We start from the raw sequence: 19,202 nt of genomic DNA, 5'->3' as shown, positions 1-19,202 counted from the left end.
AGATTCGACTCACTCATTATAAGAATGAGCTAAAAAATTTGTAAAGCTACAAATTTCAAGTCTAAAAATTTAGTTTGACGAGCTCAAAAATGTAGGACGATAAATATCGACGTTTGTCGAATCATCCAATGTTTGAGGAAAATATGTCTTCTGAACCTGACAGAAGAATAATTAATTTCAAGATTGTACTTCCTTTTATCAATACACTCACTGAAAAGTATTCAACTAGTGAATATTCGTAAAATGTATTCTTACTTTAAACTTAACCTTTAGATTTAAATAAACGAAGTGAAAATAAGATTATATTTATTATATTGTTTTTGTCTTTTAATCCTACCACTAAGAGAGAACTCTTTTGAAGTTTTAATTGAATATGGTACACACCCTGTCTATAAAAATCATCGTGTATTCCTCGTTATACATCATAAAGGAACTAAGTTTATTGTGCAGTCCACAGGTAAACGTTGCGTGGCCATGACTTACACTATACCCCCGTTCCCCCTCTACAATCCAAAACCCTAAAAAAAAATTATGAAAAAAAAAATTTTTTTATGACTAAAATATTATAAAGGTATTTTACTCTACTTTCATTTTGCATAGAAATATCACTAGCATCTCAATTATCAGCGCATATATTCATCAATTTTTCACCAATCTTAATAATCTTGGTCTCAAATCTTAGATAAATAAATACTTTTTAAGAAAACAACACTGGCACCTTCGCTGATTATACGTAGCAAGAAATATCCAAGCCCAAACTGTCAACAAATGAAACTCGGAAGAGATCTGATTGCACCGTTTCGGTAAAACTCTCACGAGTAAAACACACTAAATTCACCGTGAAAGAATATTTCTTTGTATTGCGTATTTAAATATGATAAAATTAAGTTATTATTTGTAATAATTGTTCAATCAAAGCATCATATGAAACTATAACGCACCTTTTTTCCTATATGTCAAATTCTCAATCCAAAATGAAAGTAAATTGGCACAGCAGAGTTGTTTCCCTTTAAGTATTTTCATTGGTCCGAGGTTTTCCTGTGACCAATGAAAATACTCCATTTGAAAACAATCTGCAGGCCCATTTTACTTTCATTTTGGAATGAGAATTTGACATATAGGAAAAAAGGTGCGTTATAGTTTCATAAGATGCTTTGATTGAACAAATGCCTTTTTAAAAGTGTTTATAATGGGGTGCCGGCAAGTTTTGTGATATTTTCTTCCATTGAATATAATTAAAGCTATAACACATCACACTTATTGTCAAAGTTTTATCATTAGACCAACTTTTAGAAAAAAAATATTCATAGTGGCATAATTTTGACGGTAAAGCATACAAAAAACCTAACTGTCAAATTAGTGTCAACATATTTCAAAGTGTATATCTTGTAGTTTTTTTGTACCTGACATAGTTAACAAAACATTAGAAAGACTTATGTCCAGAAGTAGGATAACAACACTCTCATCTTTTAAGCAATTTCCTGTGTTATCAAATGCTGGTAAATGTTCTTTCTTTACTTACAGTATGAAGAATATGTAACAGTTACACAATATTCATAAGAAGTGAAGCCTTGTAACAAAAATAATTTTACAAAATTACTAGTAAAATATTGAGGTAAGAAAAAAATAAATAAAGTGTCTTGTGTATCTAGATATATAATCCTTCCGAAAAATTATTTAGTTAGTAACAAACGCAAATTTTAATACTGGAGAGGTTACTTAGTTGGCAATATGCACCCAAGGATTGATACTAACATAACACCTAAGAAATGATTAATTAACGAGCAGCTTAAACTTATATAACGAAGCTCCATGGTGCCTAATCTTAAACTTATTAAAAATCTCCATATTAGGAGTATATGAACCTAATTAGTACTTACAAATAATAAATTACGAATAAAAAGTTTATTAGTCCTGATTAGGAGTTTCAAAGACATAATAAAGAATGCTTAAGTTCTAATAAAGAGATAGATAAACCTTACCCGTCCAAATTAAAGCTTAGAAACTCCATGTTAAGACTAAGAAACTTTATATAGTCCTAGTTAGGCTTTAACTATTTTAGAACATTCAGATTTGATAGAAGGACTTTTTCTGTAAATATGTTTATGTTTAGTTAAACACGTTAATGACACAATACGTGATGGTGAATTAACTATGTTCTGTCTTAATTCACCAGTTCTTGTTAGTCCAGAAAGAGTACTTGTAAATAATAGATGTATATTGTATGAGCATGTTTAACAAACGAGCTTAAAATAAGTCCGATGTTTTCATAACCAACAAATAGGATATATTTATCATACTGACTTACGTGAACTTCGGAAATATCAAAGAAATCACTTGATATGTTGATTGTGGGAATCATTGACTGACGTCATAAGTTTACTATAGACAGGTATCGTGCCAGGAGAAAGTAGACGAGAGTATAGTAAAAGTTCACAAGGTCTATAAAATGCCAACTCATTATAATTTTATAGTAAACCAGACAATATAAAACAAGTATGCCAGAACTGTTTTTTTTACATTATATATGTTGAATATAATTTTTTCAAGGAGATTTTTTCCTGTAACGTATTTATTAAGAACAATAACTTTATCTTGCCCACTTTTACAGTTATTTCCTTTTATCAAATTTATTTGAAAAAGTTTTACCCGGAGCATCTCAAACAACTTTTGAGCGATTTTCTCCAATCTTCATACACTGCCAGGCAAGTTTGGAGAAAATGCAGCGTGCAAGTACAAAATCCCGACATTCCCTATTTTCACTTCAGTGTTTTTTCCCCTTGATTAGCTTACAGAACACCTTTGTCAAGTAACAAACGATACTTTTACCTCTGACCATGTACATGAACATATTTTATTCTTAGTACTTAAACTGCTTAAACTGCTTAGAGTAATTGTAAATTGATAGGTGTTTACTCTAATAAACCTTGACTTTTCACCGTTCGTTTACCTATCGTCAGCAATTTAAACATCTGTTGGCCCAAAAACACCAGTTTCTGTTTCTTATTAGAAGGCTGGTTGCTGTTCTGTAAACTAAACAAAAATATTAAAGACAAATTTCATTTCTACCACAGATCGCAATAATTCAATTTTTTGGAGAGTGCAACACCTCTCACTGGCTCAAGCAGTATTCACTCACAATACAGTAATAGACTCAACGACCAAAGGACCAAAGGCTCATATAAATGAAACATCACTGAAATGAAGTACTGGTCGAACATTTTCGGTTCAACTCGACTATTCTGTTTTAAAAACTTCCCAATTCCAAATACCATTTAGCTAACCGCTAATACTATTTAGTTTTAAACCGCACAATCTTAACCTGGTAGCAAAGATCTAAAGATAAATAAAATCAAGTAGCTTTTTACTTGTTACCATATTTGAGTATATTTTAAATATTATACAAATGGTAGATTTTATGAGTTGAAGAGTCTATGATATTCCCAACCGGGCTTTCATATTTCAAAACGCCTCATTAGCATTTTGTAAAATCATTTAATTGACGTGAAACGTATTTAAACCATACACTTGTTCCGTTTAACATAAAATTTCAACGGAAGCATCAGTTTTATGATTTTAACAAACCTTTTAAACAGATATCAACTAAAAGCAAGAAGAAACTTATTGTCGATGAAAGAATTCATATTAATATCAAACTATAATCTGGATTTTCTCCAGCTGAGAATTATAAAGCGATAGAAAACACATTACTTGGTGTCTGGAATTACGCCTCCTGATATATTTTGTTAAATATTGTTTTATTCATAATTTGTTTCTTACTTAAAATTACAATATATGGCTATCAGTTTGTACATAACTCGACACACTTGATAAATCACCTAAAGGAGGAGAAGTTATGATTATGTCTTCCGTTCTAATCATTTCCTTTAACTATAGGATTTTGATGTGTACTATAACTGTACTATGTTGGAATGTTATTCCTCGGAAAATAAATTTTAAATGTTTAAATTAAGAAATAAACTGCTTAATTATGATATCATTATTATTAATGTTTTTGTTGTTTTTTTCTGCTGTTATAAACCATTTCTTAAACAACTCTAGCTTTCGTTTTAATTATATATTTCTGTTGAGACAATTGGGCCGACTGACTTTCATCTTTCACGAATCTGTTTACATACAATTTTAACTATGATAAAATGCATGATAATGATGTCTCAACTGAACGCTGTAGAAAGTTATGCTTTTCCTTTACAAAAAAACAACATTTTTATTGAAAGGTAAGGTCATTTCCTTTTAATCAGATTCATGTAGAAACAAGATTTTTTTTGCCAATATAGAAATGGAAATTTAGAAAAAGCGATTGTTCATTCTTGGTTACTTTTTATCGTCTATGTTTTCAGCACTATTTTGGCTAATACAATTGTCACAAGGTGAGAAACATGTGCAGCCTGACCGGGACTTGAACCCGGGACTCTTGGAATACCGTACAGCGGCTTTACCGACTGAGCTATCTCCTCCCCTAAATTGTGAACAGTTCTGAACCGTGACATACTCCCCTGCTGTATTGAAATTCGTCCTCGAATTTCACAGAGCTACAGAACGATGTGAATTAAACTCTGAGCTATATTCAGTCACGGTCCCCCGTTAGGCACCAAATGTCAAAGGATGGGAAATGTTCAGCTTGACCGGAACTAGAACCCTGGACCCTCGGAATACGTACAGCGGCTCTACCGACCAAGCTATGCTTAAACATCTCCTACCCTAAATAGTAAATAGTTCTGAACCGTCACACAATTATTAAAATATATTATTGAAATGGCGCATTACAAATTATAATAATGTTTCAAGAATCTGATAAAACCCACGGTTAGATGGAGATTGCAGGATAGATGATTGAAAAAGATGTTGCCAAACTGTTTTCCTGCTGTTATTCTACCACCAAGGGCGAAAACGTTTTAAGTTTTATTCAAAAGTTGTATCCGCCCTGTCTACAAAAGCAGCCTAGTTTTAATATTATACAATATTTCCATGCTCCATGCGAGAGAAAAAATTACTTTACATTGTAAGAATTAAGTACCTGTCTTGACTGGGTTTATTAAGTGCAAAATATGAGTCACTTAATGAATTTACATTGCATAATTCACCTTTTAGATATATAATCACGTATCATATAATTCGAATATTATGTTTTGTCACAGAAATAAATATTTTCCTTCTTTAGAAGGTGCAAGCAATAATTTTAATATAATATTTTTCATATCATTGATTCCCCGGAAAAAAGTAGCGCTGAATGGTAAATAATTTGTTACAAAGATATCAATCAAAGGGTAAACAAAGAGGTATTTTGAAAACACAAAGATAAGACAAAGTTTGATCTTGTCGTTTTTTGTTTTTGTTTTTCTATTTGCATTTTTATATTTCTATGGCTAAAACACGATTTGGAGTATATTAAGCAATCATAATTTTGCTTATCGGAATATCGTATAAATGAATACTTTATATATAAATCAAGTTAGACCATAAGTGTTTGAAACTATCTGCTTATAAAAAACATTGTCAAATATATGTTGTTAAAACTTGTTTAATAAATCAACATAAAATTAATAATTAATAACTATGACTCAGTACACAGCAAGTAGGATCTTTTGTTTACTTCCAATTAACTGATGTCTGACTCGAACAACTTCAAAGAAATCACTTGATAATGTTTACTGTGGGAATTATTGAATGACGTCATAAGTTTACTATAAGCAGGCGTTCTGCCAGAAGGTAAAACAGACGAAAGTATAATAGAGAGTTCACTAGGTCTAAAAGAAATGCCAAATCATTAGAATTCAGTAAACCAGACGATATAAAACAAGTATGAAAAAGGTGAATATTCAATATTCGTATTTGAAGAATATCCATTAATTTCATAAAAGATAATTTAATAATACATTAATACATTAATGTATCGTAAAAGAGAATTTTCGAATTTTGAATAATTTTTTTTTTTGATATAAATGATAATTCCTATATCAACAATATATCAAATATGTTTGTCATGATTTTATAAATTTACTTTCATTAAATGCATTTGACTTGATAGTGTGAAACTATTTACATTGTAAATTCATAGCTGTTTTCCCAGCTGTTTTCCCTAATAAAACATAAAATTTCAAAGTCGTTTACCTTTTGCCAAACATTTTAGCCATATGGAGGCCTCCAAAAATAACCGGTGTCAGTTATGATTGTAAAGCTAGGCTCTTGTTCTGATTATTACCTAACAAACATATCAAGGACAAATTGCATTTCTCCTAAAGATTTGGATAGTCTAACAAATTGACTGGTTTGCATGTTTTTCTTTCTTGATTCTTTTTAAGGAAAGAAGACATATTTCCTATGCATTTTGTGTTAAAATTTTGGACCGATTCAACCGATCGTAAAATAATGTTTGACTTGGTTGGCGTATTATAAGACCGGACTGAACACAAATGGAGTTGACTCGATCATGATTTTCTGAAGCAAAGGCACCATAAATGGAACCGGGAGGGCAAGAGGACAATTTGGATGCAACGGGGAAGACGAGGAAAGAAAGTCTCTTTTATCTATAATGTTTATTGCTTTATTATAACAGCATATGAAACACAACAACAAACTCAAAAATAAAAAGTGTTAACGTAGATTAGAAGCTAGTGTATGCTGTAGTTCAAAAGAATTGTTCTTCATTATACACAAATTATTTTTTCTTCTGATTTTAGTATCTATGTGTAAATGTCTTTTTTAACAATGTTGAAAAATAGATAATGCTAAAACATGTTTATCTGTTTGATCTCTTTTTACTTAAGCTCGCCTAAGATGGAAGTTTTAATGAAGCATCCTCGATATCACTGGTATTTTCTCTCACAACTAACATTTTGTTTCTTAAACGAAACTTAGATTGCCCTTCTTAAATAAGCAAAAAATCGATTTAATTCTTATTAATTATACAACAAAATTTGTTAAATACAATATTTACAAAGAAGACCCGTAAAATTATAAATTAAAAAAAAATGATAAGCACTTGCACAACATTCAAAATATTGAATTATCTGTAAAAAAAAACTGTATTGCAACAAAATTTGAAAAAGTACTTGTGAACCACTCATATCGTAATATTTATCAACAACCAAAATGGTTTTTAAATTCATAGTTTATTTTTCATCAATAAAAGAAATTTCTGATTAGTCAGATAAAATATCTTTGGTATGATTTTAAAATTTGGTATAAGGAATAAGCAAAGAGTTTTCTATTCGCAATTCGAATAAAGCACTATTTAGTTCAGCATTAATTTAACACAATATAAAACATATTAAGATGTATTAATAAATAACAACAAAAGGACAAAAAAAAATGATATCAATGATGAATATATTATACTGGAATGTGATTTAGCTGTAATTAAATAATCGGTCATTTCTCAAATCAGCCGTTATGTTTTAAAAACTTAAAAGCTTCCCATCGGCATTTCGCTAACTCGCAAATCCTGTCCTCTCTCAAAACCGGGCAATATTGGCCTGGTAATAAAGCTCTACGGATGATAGTTCGTCGCCTTTCTTGTCGACCAAAGCCACATGTCACTGTACAGGATGACCAATCTGTCCACTGTGATACAATGCAGCCTGAATCTGTTCCTGAAATAAGCAAACAAATAATTGCAAAGATTTGCTACATGCATTGCAAATGGTGGAGAAGAACACCAAAAATATTGCCAAAACTTATTTTATTGGTTGAAAACACGAATAGAAGATTCTGTAAAAAACGCAACCCCTTAGCATTTATATTATCTTTTGTTTTAACGTTTTTTACTGAAGCTTCTACATGTGCAAATACCATTTACTTCTCGATTTGTTTTTGATTGTTTTTAAATATTTCAAACCAATGATTAGTTTGATCCTTTTTCTTACAATGTCTATATCATTCTTCTTTTTAAAATTTCCAAATTGGTAACCGGTATATGTTGATATATTACATAATCAATCTGGACTTTAAATACAGAAAAAAACCTCAAGCAAATTAATGAAGTGTGACCAAAAATGGTCAGTGCACTTTTCATTAATACAGAAAATAACTTTAGTAATGTAGATGCAAAAATCAATATATACAGCTTAAATTACTTTAACGCCTTTGGTATTTTGATTAACTTTTTTATATCTTATTCACGTCTTAGATAATAGAGCTAATTATAGCTCTAATTTACTGTATCGCTTAATTCTATCTAATATTTCTAATATTTTTGTAAAGTGCAACAATAAAAAAGTACACTAAAGTCGGTTATAATAAAGATATTAAATATCGCTACACTAAATGATAATCTAAACCTTGAAGGAAATACTGCACCTGTTGCATGTATGTGTTAGTTAAGCCAGGTGGATTTTGCTGAACAGCAAAATTTTCTTGGCATCGATTTTGATACAAAATGTGCGCCATCCATTACAAATAGATGTTTTGTAAACTAATCAGAGCTCACTGACTTTAACGATGACATAATTGCAATGAAAGAATCAACACAAGCATTTCTAAAAAATATTTACAGATTTGTAACGAGCCACACACAAGCTAAGACTAAACATTATTATTTTTACTATGCCCTACATACTATCGCTCTATAAAAGTAATTATGAGAGTGTCCCACCTGTTTTTGTGTCGGCTTCTGGTGCTGCAATTTCATTACGTCTTTGCTCCTTGTTTTGAGTAATTGTCCGGTCAATGATTTTCTCTAGCTCTGGAATGACTTTACTACTGTCTAGACTGTCAAATATTACCATGTTCCTCTCTTGTTTAATCGCTGGTGGCGTTTTTCCTTTTCGTCTGTATTCTGACACTTTCGTTAGATAAACTTTAGCTATTGCCGGAAGTGATGTCATGTTACGGTAAAGGAATGCGCTGGCTGTATGAGCAGGTAAGGAAGGAGACAGCATATAGATTGGTTGTTTCGGATTAGATGGCCAATTCGGGGAGGTAAAAGTTAGTCCACGATCTGTACCAGCGTCCATAGGATATAGATCAACTTTAAGATGGCTTTTCCATCGATTGCGCTCGCAAAGGTCAAACGATGCAACGCCAACAAACCAGTCAGGACTTGGAATAAGCTTGACCATAAATGACACCTGTCAAATAAAACCAGTTGTCTGAAATTAGCTTTATTTTTGTTGTCATATAAATAATATATTGAATGTAATTAATATATATTCACTCAAATTTCAAACAAATGATACATTTTACGAGTTAACGAACCCATGATATTGCAACTGAACAAACGTGTTTGATATTCAAAATGCCTCATTAATAAATTTGCTCATAAATAAATGGTTTAATCATTATTTTGGCGTTAAACGTATATTTTAGCAGCATAAAATGGTCCCGTTTTACATTAAAATTCAACAGAAGCATCATGTTTTTGTCTGAAACATATTCTTTATATAAATTAATCTAATATCAACTAAATACAAGCAGAAACTAATTGTCGACATCAGAATTCATAGTATTAACAAAATGTGCTCTGGATTTTCTCCAGCTGTGAATTATAAACCGATAAATTAGATACCTGGAAAATAAATTACTTGGTGTCTGGAATTATGCTCTCTGTTATCTTCTGTTAGAACTCTCATTTATTATTTTTTCAAGACCATTTTTTTGTATGATTCTAAAGTAACAAATTTACAATATATCACAATGTCAATATAGTGTTAAGAAATGTATACTATAAATCCACTGTCTCTGTTTGTTCTTAACTTCGTTTTTATGATTGCAACAGTAGAACTGCTGAACAACATATATCAAATATGTTATATAAACGAACCTTTGTGTGGCTACCATCCGTAATGAAATTGGTTGCAGTCTTGCCTAAACCAGCTCTTATTGGTGCCGCTGTAAACATGTCCCTGACTCCTCCATATGCTTGTGCTTCAAAATCAAACCCACTCGTGTCACCTTCTTCAGCAAACTTCTGTACAGCTTCTGACGCAAGTGATCCTTCACTCCACATTGTATAATGATCAGAATGAGTCCGACCTTTAAACGAAAAAAAAGAGAAATGTATGAATTATGAATAGAATTATTATTATTTTTATTTTATACAGGTAAGACATTTCCAGACTACTACCATTTACGCATAATTTTCTAAAACAAATGAAGAAGAGGAAATAATACAGAAAATAAGTTATTCATCAATTATTTTTCATTATCATTATTTCATCTTTATAATTTATTTTCATCTAATTTTTTTTTTCTTACTCATATTTTATTTATTTACTTACTTGTTATGTCGGTTATTAATTAGTCATCCTATAAGATTTCACATACTATTTTCCTATAGGACGGGTATATTTTTTATATATAAAAATGTGCACCTGATGAAATTTGATTTTTTTCTTATGATTAAATAAGGTGGTATATAAATAATATACTTTTTAGCTTTATTCATCTACTTCCATAAAGCATATAAGTTTATAAGTTTTGAATCTTCACAAAATGCATTCACATGCTATAAAAAGTCCAGCAGAAAAGGGTCAACAAAATCCCTCTGCTAGAAATGTTTCAGAAATACAAAATAAATAAATAAATAAAAAAATAAATAAATGAATAAATTAAAAAACATAAAGTAATACTTACCGATTAATTTTGACCATTGCGCAGGTGGTCTATATTTGGGAAACATCCTTGGGTACAAATCTTCAGACCAACTTCCGTGAAAAGCTAATTCATACTCGGCCATTATCTTTGGCTTACATTTGCCGCTGTATTTTTGCCCACCCCTACTTTTAGATCCTTTGGATTTTCGTTTCCCGTCAACGGCCAGGAATATGACAATAAGGACTATTGTAAAATGTTGCAAAAATCTCAAAATATTCATTGTCAGACAGAATGTAAGTGTATAATTTATTTCTTAATTAAAGTAACACCATCAGATTGACAAACTACTTAAAGCACTGATAATAGTCTTAAATGCAAATAAAATAATGTTATTTCTTATGTTTGCAAACTGATAATAAATTAAACGATTTTTCCTTAACGTAATGCCTATTAAAGCACAAATCAGCGTCATACAAAGTTTCCTAAGAACATCTAATGCCCGCGTAGAAATGATTTTACTACAGCGCTTGGTACCTCTTATATAGGTTTGTACTCGAGTATTTTTTTTTCTACAGGTATATTTTACGATACGCTAGTACGTTATTAGTTGTAAAGAAAGGTCGAATGTGAAACAGCAATGAATCAAATTATTAAAGCAGATCTAGGCGAAACAAGCAATTATAATAAATTCTCACAGATGTTTGTTTTTTTGAAGTTAAATTAACCGAAATCAGTGCGTTATTTGCCATCTGCCAATTCTTCTGTCAACACAGATGCGTGATTTCAATGAGGTGGGTATCCATAGTTTTTGAATTGTTTTCAAGATCACATCTCTTCTATTACCTTGTTTTCCTTCAAAAATATCGTTCGTTGTTTTATTTTCAGTATACACCTCTTTGTGTTTGTTTATTAAAATATTTTATTGATATTTTGACGATGGTTTGTTTACATTACTCATTTCTAAACAATAATCTTAAGTCGGTGCTAAGGAGCGTGAGAGATGTTGCACTTTTACATTATCTCTCATTTAATCGAGTCTTCAATTTTCATATAAAATTGTAGATTCAATTGTTTCCGAGGGTTTATCCCTTTTCCAGATTTTTACACAATTTTGCACAATTTGACAATTACTCAAACCTACTCGTACATTAATACCACCATAATTATGCGTAATTTTGCATTTTCATTAACCGTACACCGAGATTTATGGAAATGTTGTGAATTTAAATAATCGTAATTAAGAGACTTTTTTGGCCCTTTCTGATCATAATTTACAAAAAAAAAAATTTAGGAAAAGGTTTGCTTTTTGGGGTCAATTGACCATTTTTGGGCACATTAATCAATGAGTAAATCCCAATCAAAGACACCATGGAAATGTTGTGCAAGAAAAGCTTATTTACAATGGGTATTAAACTAAACTTTTAAATATAAAAAGAATCAGTCCAATTACTGCTAAGTGCAGGCAAAGTTAAGCAATTTAGTTCTGATTTTAGTCTTATGTTAGACAAACCCGTTTGGATGAAATTAACTCTAATGTTTCCATCACAAAAATGTTAATGTCTCAATATTATATGGAAAATTATAAATTTTCTTTATTAAGAATTAGACATATAACTTGGTGCTTCGTTCACATAACATATATGAAGAAATTGTAATAAATACAAAAGCTTCTAGGCAGTGAATTTGAAATTGGGGCTTGTCACCGCACACGTGTTACTCCTCTATTACTTGATGCTTGTATATCTTTCTAAAAAGAAAACATTCAAGCTTTATTAATAATCATTTAAGTTTCATTGCAATTATTCTTGCTTTTTGCTGCAAAATATCTGTAAATCTATAAGTTAGAATGTTTTTAATTAAACATAAAACAAGTTAATGTCTCTGTTGGTGTAAATGCAACAAAATTGGTATTTATAAGGTGTCAGGAACTGCAATAATTGATGTTTTACTACTGTTTGTAGAGTTTTACTATCGGCATCATTTAGCCATAATGTTGTTTTTGCATGTTTACAACGTAAATCGTCCATGTTTTGTTCCCTTCACATATTGCTGTTGGCGTCAGATGCTTCACTTTCAATCATTTAAACACATTTTTGTTCAAACAAGTAATAAATATGGTATGCCTTTTAGGACAAATGGTGCTCGAATATGTCATTTACATAGAAAAGATACTTTTTTTAAAATCAGTAATTTTATAATATCCTGTAAATGCCTTTTTGACAAGGTCTACTGCATATGGCGTACCAACAATTATTAAAACACTTTTGCAGCAAATAACATAAGTTGTTGTATTTATTCAAGTATACAAATTTTGTTATAGATATGTTGTTATATTTCTAATTTAAAGAAATAGAGGATATTGAATGAGTGTAAGTTCAAGGCTGAATTTGTTGAACGAGTTAAATAAAATTATATTATGCGAGCCTCTAGAGAGCATGATATTATTTTATTCAACAAATTGAACATATTCAGAAATGAACTTACACGAATTTAATATTCTATTATCAATTTTGTTATTAGCATATTAGCATATCAAAACTAAAGACCGTTTATAGTGAAAAAAATCATGATGGCATGTACATGTATATTATATAAAACAACACTCTTGGAATATATAGAACAAAAACAATTTACAAACATTTTTATTAGCTTTGGAACATAACTACGATTCTTCTTCAAACGTAAATCTGATAGTCCAATTGAAAGTAGTGGCCTTTTGACAATATTTGAGCCGCGCCACGACAAAACCAACATAATGGGTTTGCGACCAGCATGGATCCAGACCGCGCAGTCTGATCAGGATCCATGCTGTTCGCTATCAGATTCTCTACTTGTAATAGGGTTTGTAAGCGAACAGCATGGATCCTGATTAGACTGCCCGGATATGCAGGCTGGTCTAGATCCATGCTGGTCGAAAACGCACTATGTTGGTTTTGTCGTGACGCGGCTCATTTATTTTCCTATTTACTTATTTTTTTTCAATGTATTTTATATAGAGAGCTGTATATGTTGAAAAGAACAATAGCTCTTTTTTAAAAATATTGTCTTAGATTATATATACTAGGTAAGTATGCAGTTGCTCATTCAGTACTGGGTGTGTCTATATTAGATAACGTAGTGTACTTACAATAAGTTATAAGATTTGCAAGTCCATTAAATCATTAAGTTATATTTTCAGAAGAACTTGCAAAAAAGTATGACGTTTTTCTTTGAGATATTTTTCACAAAGGCTGTTGCAAATGTTAAAAAAACTAACGTGTTTTCAAGAGAAGGATATTGTTTTAAGATTTTTACAAATGTACTGTATCTCTAAATTATAATTTTTCATTTTGCTTAGAATTAGGTCATTTCTTTTGGCTGTAACATTTATTAAAAGCTGTTCAACTGTATACAAACATATTTTTTTCAAGTTTAACCGGACCTCTTGATTTATAAAGAAAGTTGTAGTACTGCATGTTTTGTAGCATAGCTTTTGATTGGACAGTCGCGGCTTTTATGTTCTCTTTGTAAACGGATGCTGCAAATTTGTGAATTCTGTAAATTCTAGTCAAAGTAAAGAGCGTAAAGTACAATGTTATAAATTCGAAATAAAGACAGGACTGTTTTCTATATCATACCTTTTTAAAGATTTGAGTTTATTATCTTGGGGCATACAAATGTTCCTTAATCTTTATAAAACCTGTACAGTTAAGTAGAAAAATGACGTTCACTTCATTTGAGCATTTCCATCTGGTACCAAATGCAAAGAAAAATGATTTATAGTTATTATACTCCATTGCTGTCAGCTCTTTTTTTCCCATCTTACTACATCATATAATCATATATCCTATAAAAACTATTGTTATAACAATTGCTTTTACTTTTATTAATTGCGTAATTGATAAATTATAGTTATCTTTTTAAGTGCATTTCAGTACAAATGGTAACATAGCTTTGTATTGAAACTGTTAAGTTCGCAAAAATTATAACCTTTGCGTCTAGCCGTTTTCATGTGGCCTATTTGTAGTACATGAAAAGTATGAAAAGTACGTGTTTACTAGACATCAGCTATGACGTCACAAGTCTACTTCATCCGGGAAGTATGCCAGGTAAAAAGGCAGAAAAAATATTAGGTACTGATGCGTTTATATATGCATTAAAAAGGGAGGCATTTTATAACAACTTGATAAGATTTATATAATTGTTAATTGATAATGATTCAAGTTTTTATTATTTAAAAACATCTGTAACGAATTTTGTTGTTAATATATTCCATAGCTAAAGGATCAATAAAGTAATTAACTATTATTGTGTAATTGCTGTTGTTTGTCTCAGAATTTCATTTTTTTACAAAATTGTTTTTGTTCAACAATACCAAGGATATTTTATCAGTTGACATGTTCGTATTTATATTGACTTTAAAATATGTTTGTGTTTCTGCAGCTGGTTTACTATTTAAATATTAGATCACACACATTAAAAGAAGGGGTAAAAATTGCCTCTATTTGAGGATGAAATACTGATCTCAAAATATAATATATTTTAAGAAAATTTTAAAATTATGCTCAATTTCTCACGATTATCAAGTAAAGGGTTGGCTGTCAAGGGGGAAATGATGTCACAGTGGACATAAAGTGGGCGGCTGGTTCCTTTTTTGCCCAAATCGGGAACTCAAAAAAATTAGTCATTATCCCCCAGCCATTTGTTATTCTTGTGTATTTTTCGACTCCGGCTTCATTTTGTTTTCAATAATTAATTTTTTGCACCTTTTAATTATGGAAAATTTTTTTTGGTTTTTAAAAAAAAAAATGAATATTTAAAAAAAATTTTAAAATTCAAAAAATGTTTTTAAAATGCCATAAACAAAAAACAAAAACCGACCCCAAAAAGTTTTTTTTTAAAAAAAAAAAAATTTTTTACCCGGTTAAACCCTTTAAAAAAAAGTTTTCCCCATGGGTGCCCAAGGGCCACCCCGGGGGAAATACTTTTTTTTTAAAACCCCACTCGATGAAAAAAAATTTTTACCCTTTAAAAACACAAAAAAACCCAAATGTCCTTTATTTTTATACTCCATTTTAATTTTCCCCGAAAAACTTTAAACCAACAAAATCAAAGGGTGACCCAAAATTTTTTAAAATTTATTTGTTTTGTAATTTTAAATTGGGGGTTTAAATAAAAAAAAACTATACAAATAAAAATGAGGCTGTGTATACAAAAAAAAGAATATTGTTTTTCCCAACATGCAAACCCGGGATTAAAGGGTATGCCAAAACCTTTAAAAAAATTTTTTTTTCCCAAGGGGGACATTGTGACAAAATTTAAAAAATTTTTTATCTATAAAATAAAAGATCCCCTTTTTGGGTTAAAGGCCTTTTTTCCCCAAAACTAACTAAAAAAAAAAAAAAAAATTAAGGCAGTAAAAAATTTTGGGAATTTAAGCTTGTAAATGTTTATCCTATTTAAAAAAACTTTATCAGGATAAAAACTCCTTTTGGGAAAACCCCCAAATATTTTACGAATCTTGGCTCTATCTCAATCTATAAAAATTTTGTTTTCCCTGTCAATTTTTTTCTGTACTCGGGTTTTTTAATATAAAAAATGTGATAAATAAAGTTTTTGAAAAACCCTGGGTTTTAAAAAAAAACCCAAACCTACTTTTTAAAAAAACATTTCTGTCCCATTTTTTTAAAAATGTTCACTTGTAAAAATTTGAAATTAAAAAAAAGGGGTTTTTTTTTAAAGAAACATTGTGAACTTTAAAACACAGTATGATGCTTTGAAAGGTTTTTTTTGTGTGTTTTTTTTGTTTGTTTTTTTGGGTTTCTCCCAAAAAAAAAATTTATCTGCATAAATTTTTTTTTAAAATTAAAATTAAAAACTCCCATTCAGGTTTTACGATGGAAAATCTTTTAATTTTTAAAAGTCAACTTTATACTTTCCCTTTAAAAAAAATACAAAAAACAAAAAAATTTTGTTTACCTTTCTTGTTTACAAAAAAAGTGACTTTTTAAATTTTAAATTTTAAAAGTTAAAGTTAAAAACAACAACTTTAAAACCAACAAAAAATAAAAACCCCCAAATTTTTTCATCGGTCATAAAAAATCTAAAAAGGGAAATTTTGTTTACGTGTCTTGCTATCCCATGGCAGCTCTTCAAAAATTTTTTGGAATTCGGGTCACCGGGTTTTGAAAAAAATTCTACAAAAAGGGATTAAAAAATTAAAAATTTTTCCGGGTACCCTTCCAAGGGAATTTCCAGGAAAAATTTTCTTAAAGAAACAGCAAAGTTTTTCCTATAAAATACAAATTTGTTAAAAATGGAGAAATTTTCCTTTTTTTTTTGACCATATAAAAAAAGTAAACGTGGTTGGCTAAAATAAAAAGGGGTGTTAAAATATAATTTGATTAAAACCCCTTTTTTGCCATTTAAAAATTATTTAAGGTTTTAAGGTTTTTTCAAAATGGTTTTTAAATTCAGACCCGGGCGAAAAAGGGGTGAAATTTTGGAAAACACTTTTGGACTAAAAATCAAGGGGCCCTTGATTTCCCGACCCACCCCCTTTTTCCACGAACAAAATTAAAGGGCTAAAAATACTGAAAAAAACCCCAAGGAAAATAGACACAGGTGACGGTAACAATGAAACAGAAAAGACCTTAAACGGACAGGAAACAAGTACCGAAAGTACAAGAACCGAAGACGACAGCACCGATACACAGAAGGAAGAACAGTGAAGTCAAGACATTTTGACAAAAAGCGAACCAGAGACGAAGACCGCCTAACCAGAAGAACAGCAGGACCAGGAGACAGCATAAACAAAAAATGAAAAATTACAACGAACAGAGGCATACCGATAACAGAAGATGAAACAAACAAGCGACAGAGACATCAACGATAACAGAAAAGCAGGGACAGGGGACGCGATAACGAGAAAGAACTGACAACAAAAACAACCAACAAAAGAGAGACGAAAGACCGAATAACTGAATAAAATGATGAAGACGGGATCGATAACAGAACGGGAACCCATGACACAAGGTGAAACAAGAAAATGAGCGAGACCAGGACTGATTATAGCAAGAGACGAGAACGATGACAGAAGACGGAGGAAAAACAGACAAGAACCAAGACGTAACAGAAGAACTGACAAGACGAACCGGAGCGACCATTAATAACAGAAAAAATAGACAAACGATAAACAAAATTAACATAGACGATAAACTGACATACGAACCGAATAGACCGTGGCATCGATAACCAGTGACGGCAACAGATGACAGAATTAAACAAACTTTTAGAAAACGGAGACCAGGACTGAATTACAGAAGAAAAGAGACGAGAACCGAATAACAGAAGAAAGGAGAAACGGAGGACAGGGACGATAACAGAAGAACTGACAACAGACAGCCGGAGACGAGGATTGGATAACAGTAAACTAGAGGGACCGATACAGTAATAACATAGACGGGCTGATTAAGCTAATGAAGACGAGAACCGATAACAGACAGACTGAGGACGAGAACCGTAAACAGAACATCTAACAACAAAGAACTGAACCAGGACGATTACAAAAGAACTGGACAACAACAGAACTGCGACAAAACAAAAAGTCGAAGACAAGAGACAGCAAGAAATGGACGAGAAACTGATAACGAGAACGCGACGACGACCGCATAACAGAGAAACACGTACACCAAAAACCAAGCAGTACCTCAGAGAAAGTGCCTCTTAATATCGTTTATTTCATTGCACACGTGTTTAACCTCACACAGAGCACACTTTGCAAATTTAAGTAGGCATCGGAAGTAGCCACTCTTATCTTGCATAATAGTGCAGATAAATACATGAAAGCATCTATATCTAGCGACTAGGGCAGAAGGAGTGTGGTGTTCCGTGCGTAAGATGCTTAAGTTTTTCAGTACTATTCTTTATATTACATTCTTATATTACTATATATATTGCCTATGAAATATGTCTGAATCTTGGATTTTTCGGCCATATTTGGGATTTTTGTGATCTTTTTTATTCTGGTTTTGGTGCTTCTAATTTTGTTTTTCAGCTTACAACATGCTTTGTGACAACTTCAAGGGCTTAATTCTTCTCCTTTAACAACGTTTTTATTTGACTCATATCATCCATTTAATGATAAAGAATTTGCGCAGCCTTTCTAATGTTGCGTTCATTTTAAATGGCCCCATTTCAATGGTCAAAGATAAAGATTTTTTCAATTAGGTATCCACCTTTATCGGATTCAGTATACCTTATAATAGGTAAAATACACCGAGATACCACTTGTAGCATCTTATAGGGAGCCAAATTCTCAAAATCAGTCCTGTCTAATAGGCAATTTACATTTTATTAGCCTTCAAAAAGCCATATTATATTCGTTTCTCAAGTCCATAATGTCAGTTGTCGCAATATACCCGTTTGTTTTCGCGGTCTCGTAATCAGCTTGTTGTCATCATTTCAACAGCGACAACAAAAACAAAGAGAGATTGCTTCAAATCAGCCATTATTCACGAAGAAAATGTACACTATGTTCATGTGTTTTGTTCGAAAAGCAACGTTTAATTATTGGCTGAAACTGTTCCAGTTTTCTGACAAAGCTTTGGAAGGTTTTGTAATCCTCATCAGTGATGAATAGTGGTTTTTTAATTATAACAGAAATGTGG

At 31.0% G+C, this 19,202-nt stretch overlaps 1 protein-coding gene across 1 annotated transcript; it reads right to left on the bottom strand.

Moving 5' to 3' along the window:
* Positions 1 to 6,540: 6,540 nt before the first annotated feature.
* Positions 6,541 to 11,076, bottom strand: LOC132743766 (spondin-2-like). The gene is made up of 4 exons (XM_060732328.1): positions 10,594 to 11,076; positions 9,782 to 9,993; positions 8,615 to 9,089; positions 6,541 to 7,613 (listed from the first exon to the last, which is right to left on the bottom strand). The coding sequence occupies exons 1-4, from the start codon at positions 10,832 to 10,834 to the stop codon at positions 7,405 to 7,407; spliced, it is 1,137 nt and encodes a 378-aa protein (XP_060588311.1). The 5' UTR covers positions 10,835 to 11,076; the 3' UTR covers positions 6,541 to 7,404.
* Between the last annotated feature and the right edge of the window lie 8,126 nt (positions 11,077 to 19,202).

The sequence above is a fragment of the Ruditapes philippinarum genome, unplaced genomic scaffold (assembly GCF_026571515.1).
Source record: "Ruditapes philippinarum isolate M1 unplaced genomic scaffold, ASM2657151v2 ctg4202_1_1_1_1, whole genome shotgun sequence".
NCBI classification, from domain to species: domain Eukaryota; kingdom Metazoa; phylum Mollusca; class Bivalvia; order Venerida; family Veneridae; genus Ruditapes; species Ruditapes philippinarum.
The sequence above is the reverse complement of the archived record's forward strand: the minus strand, read 5'-3'. Positions and strand labels throughout refer to the sequence as shown.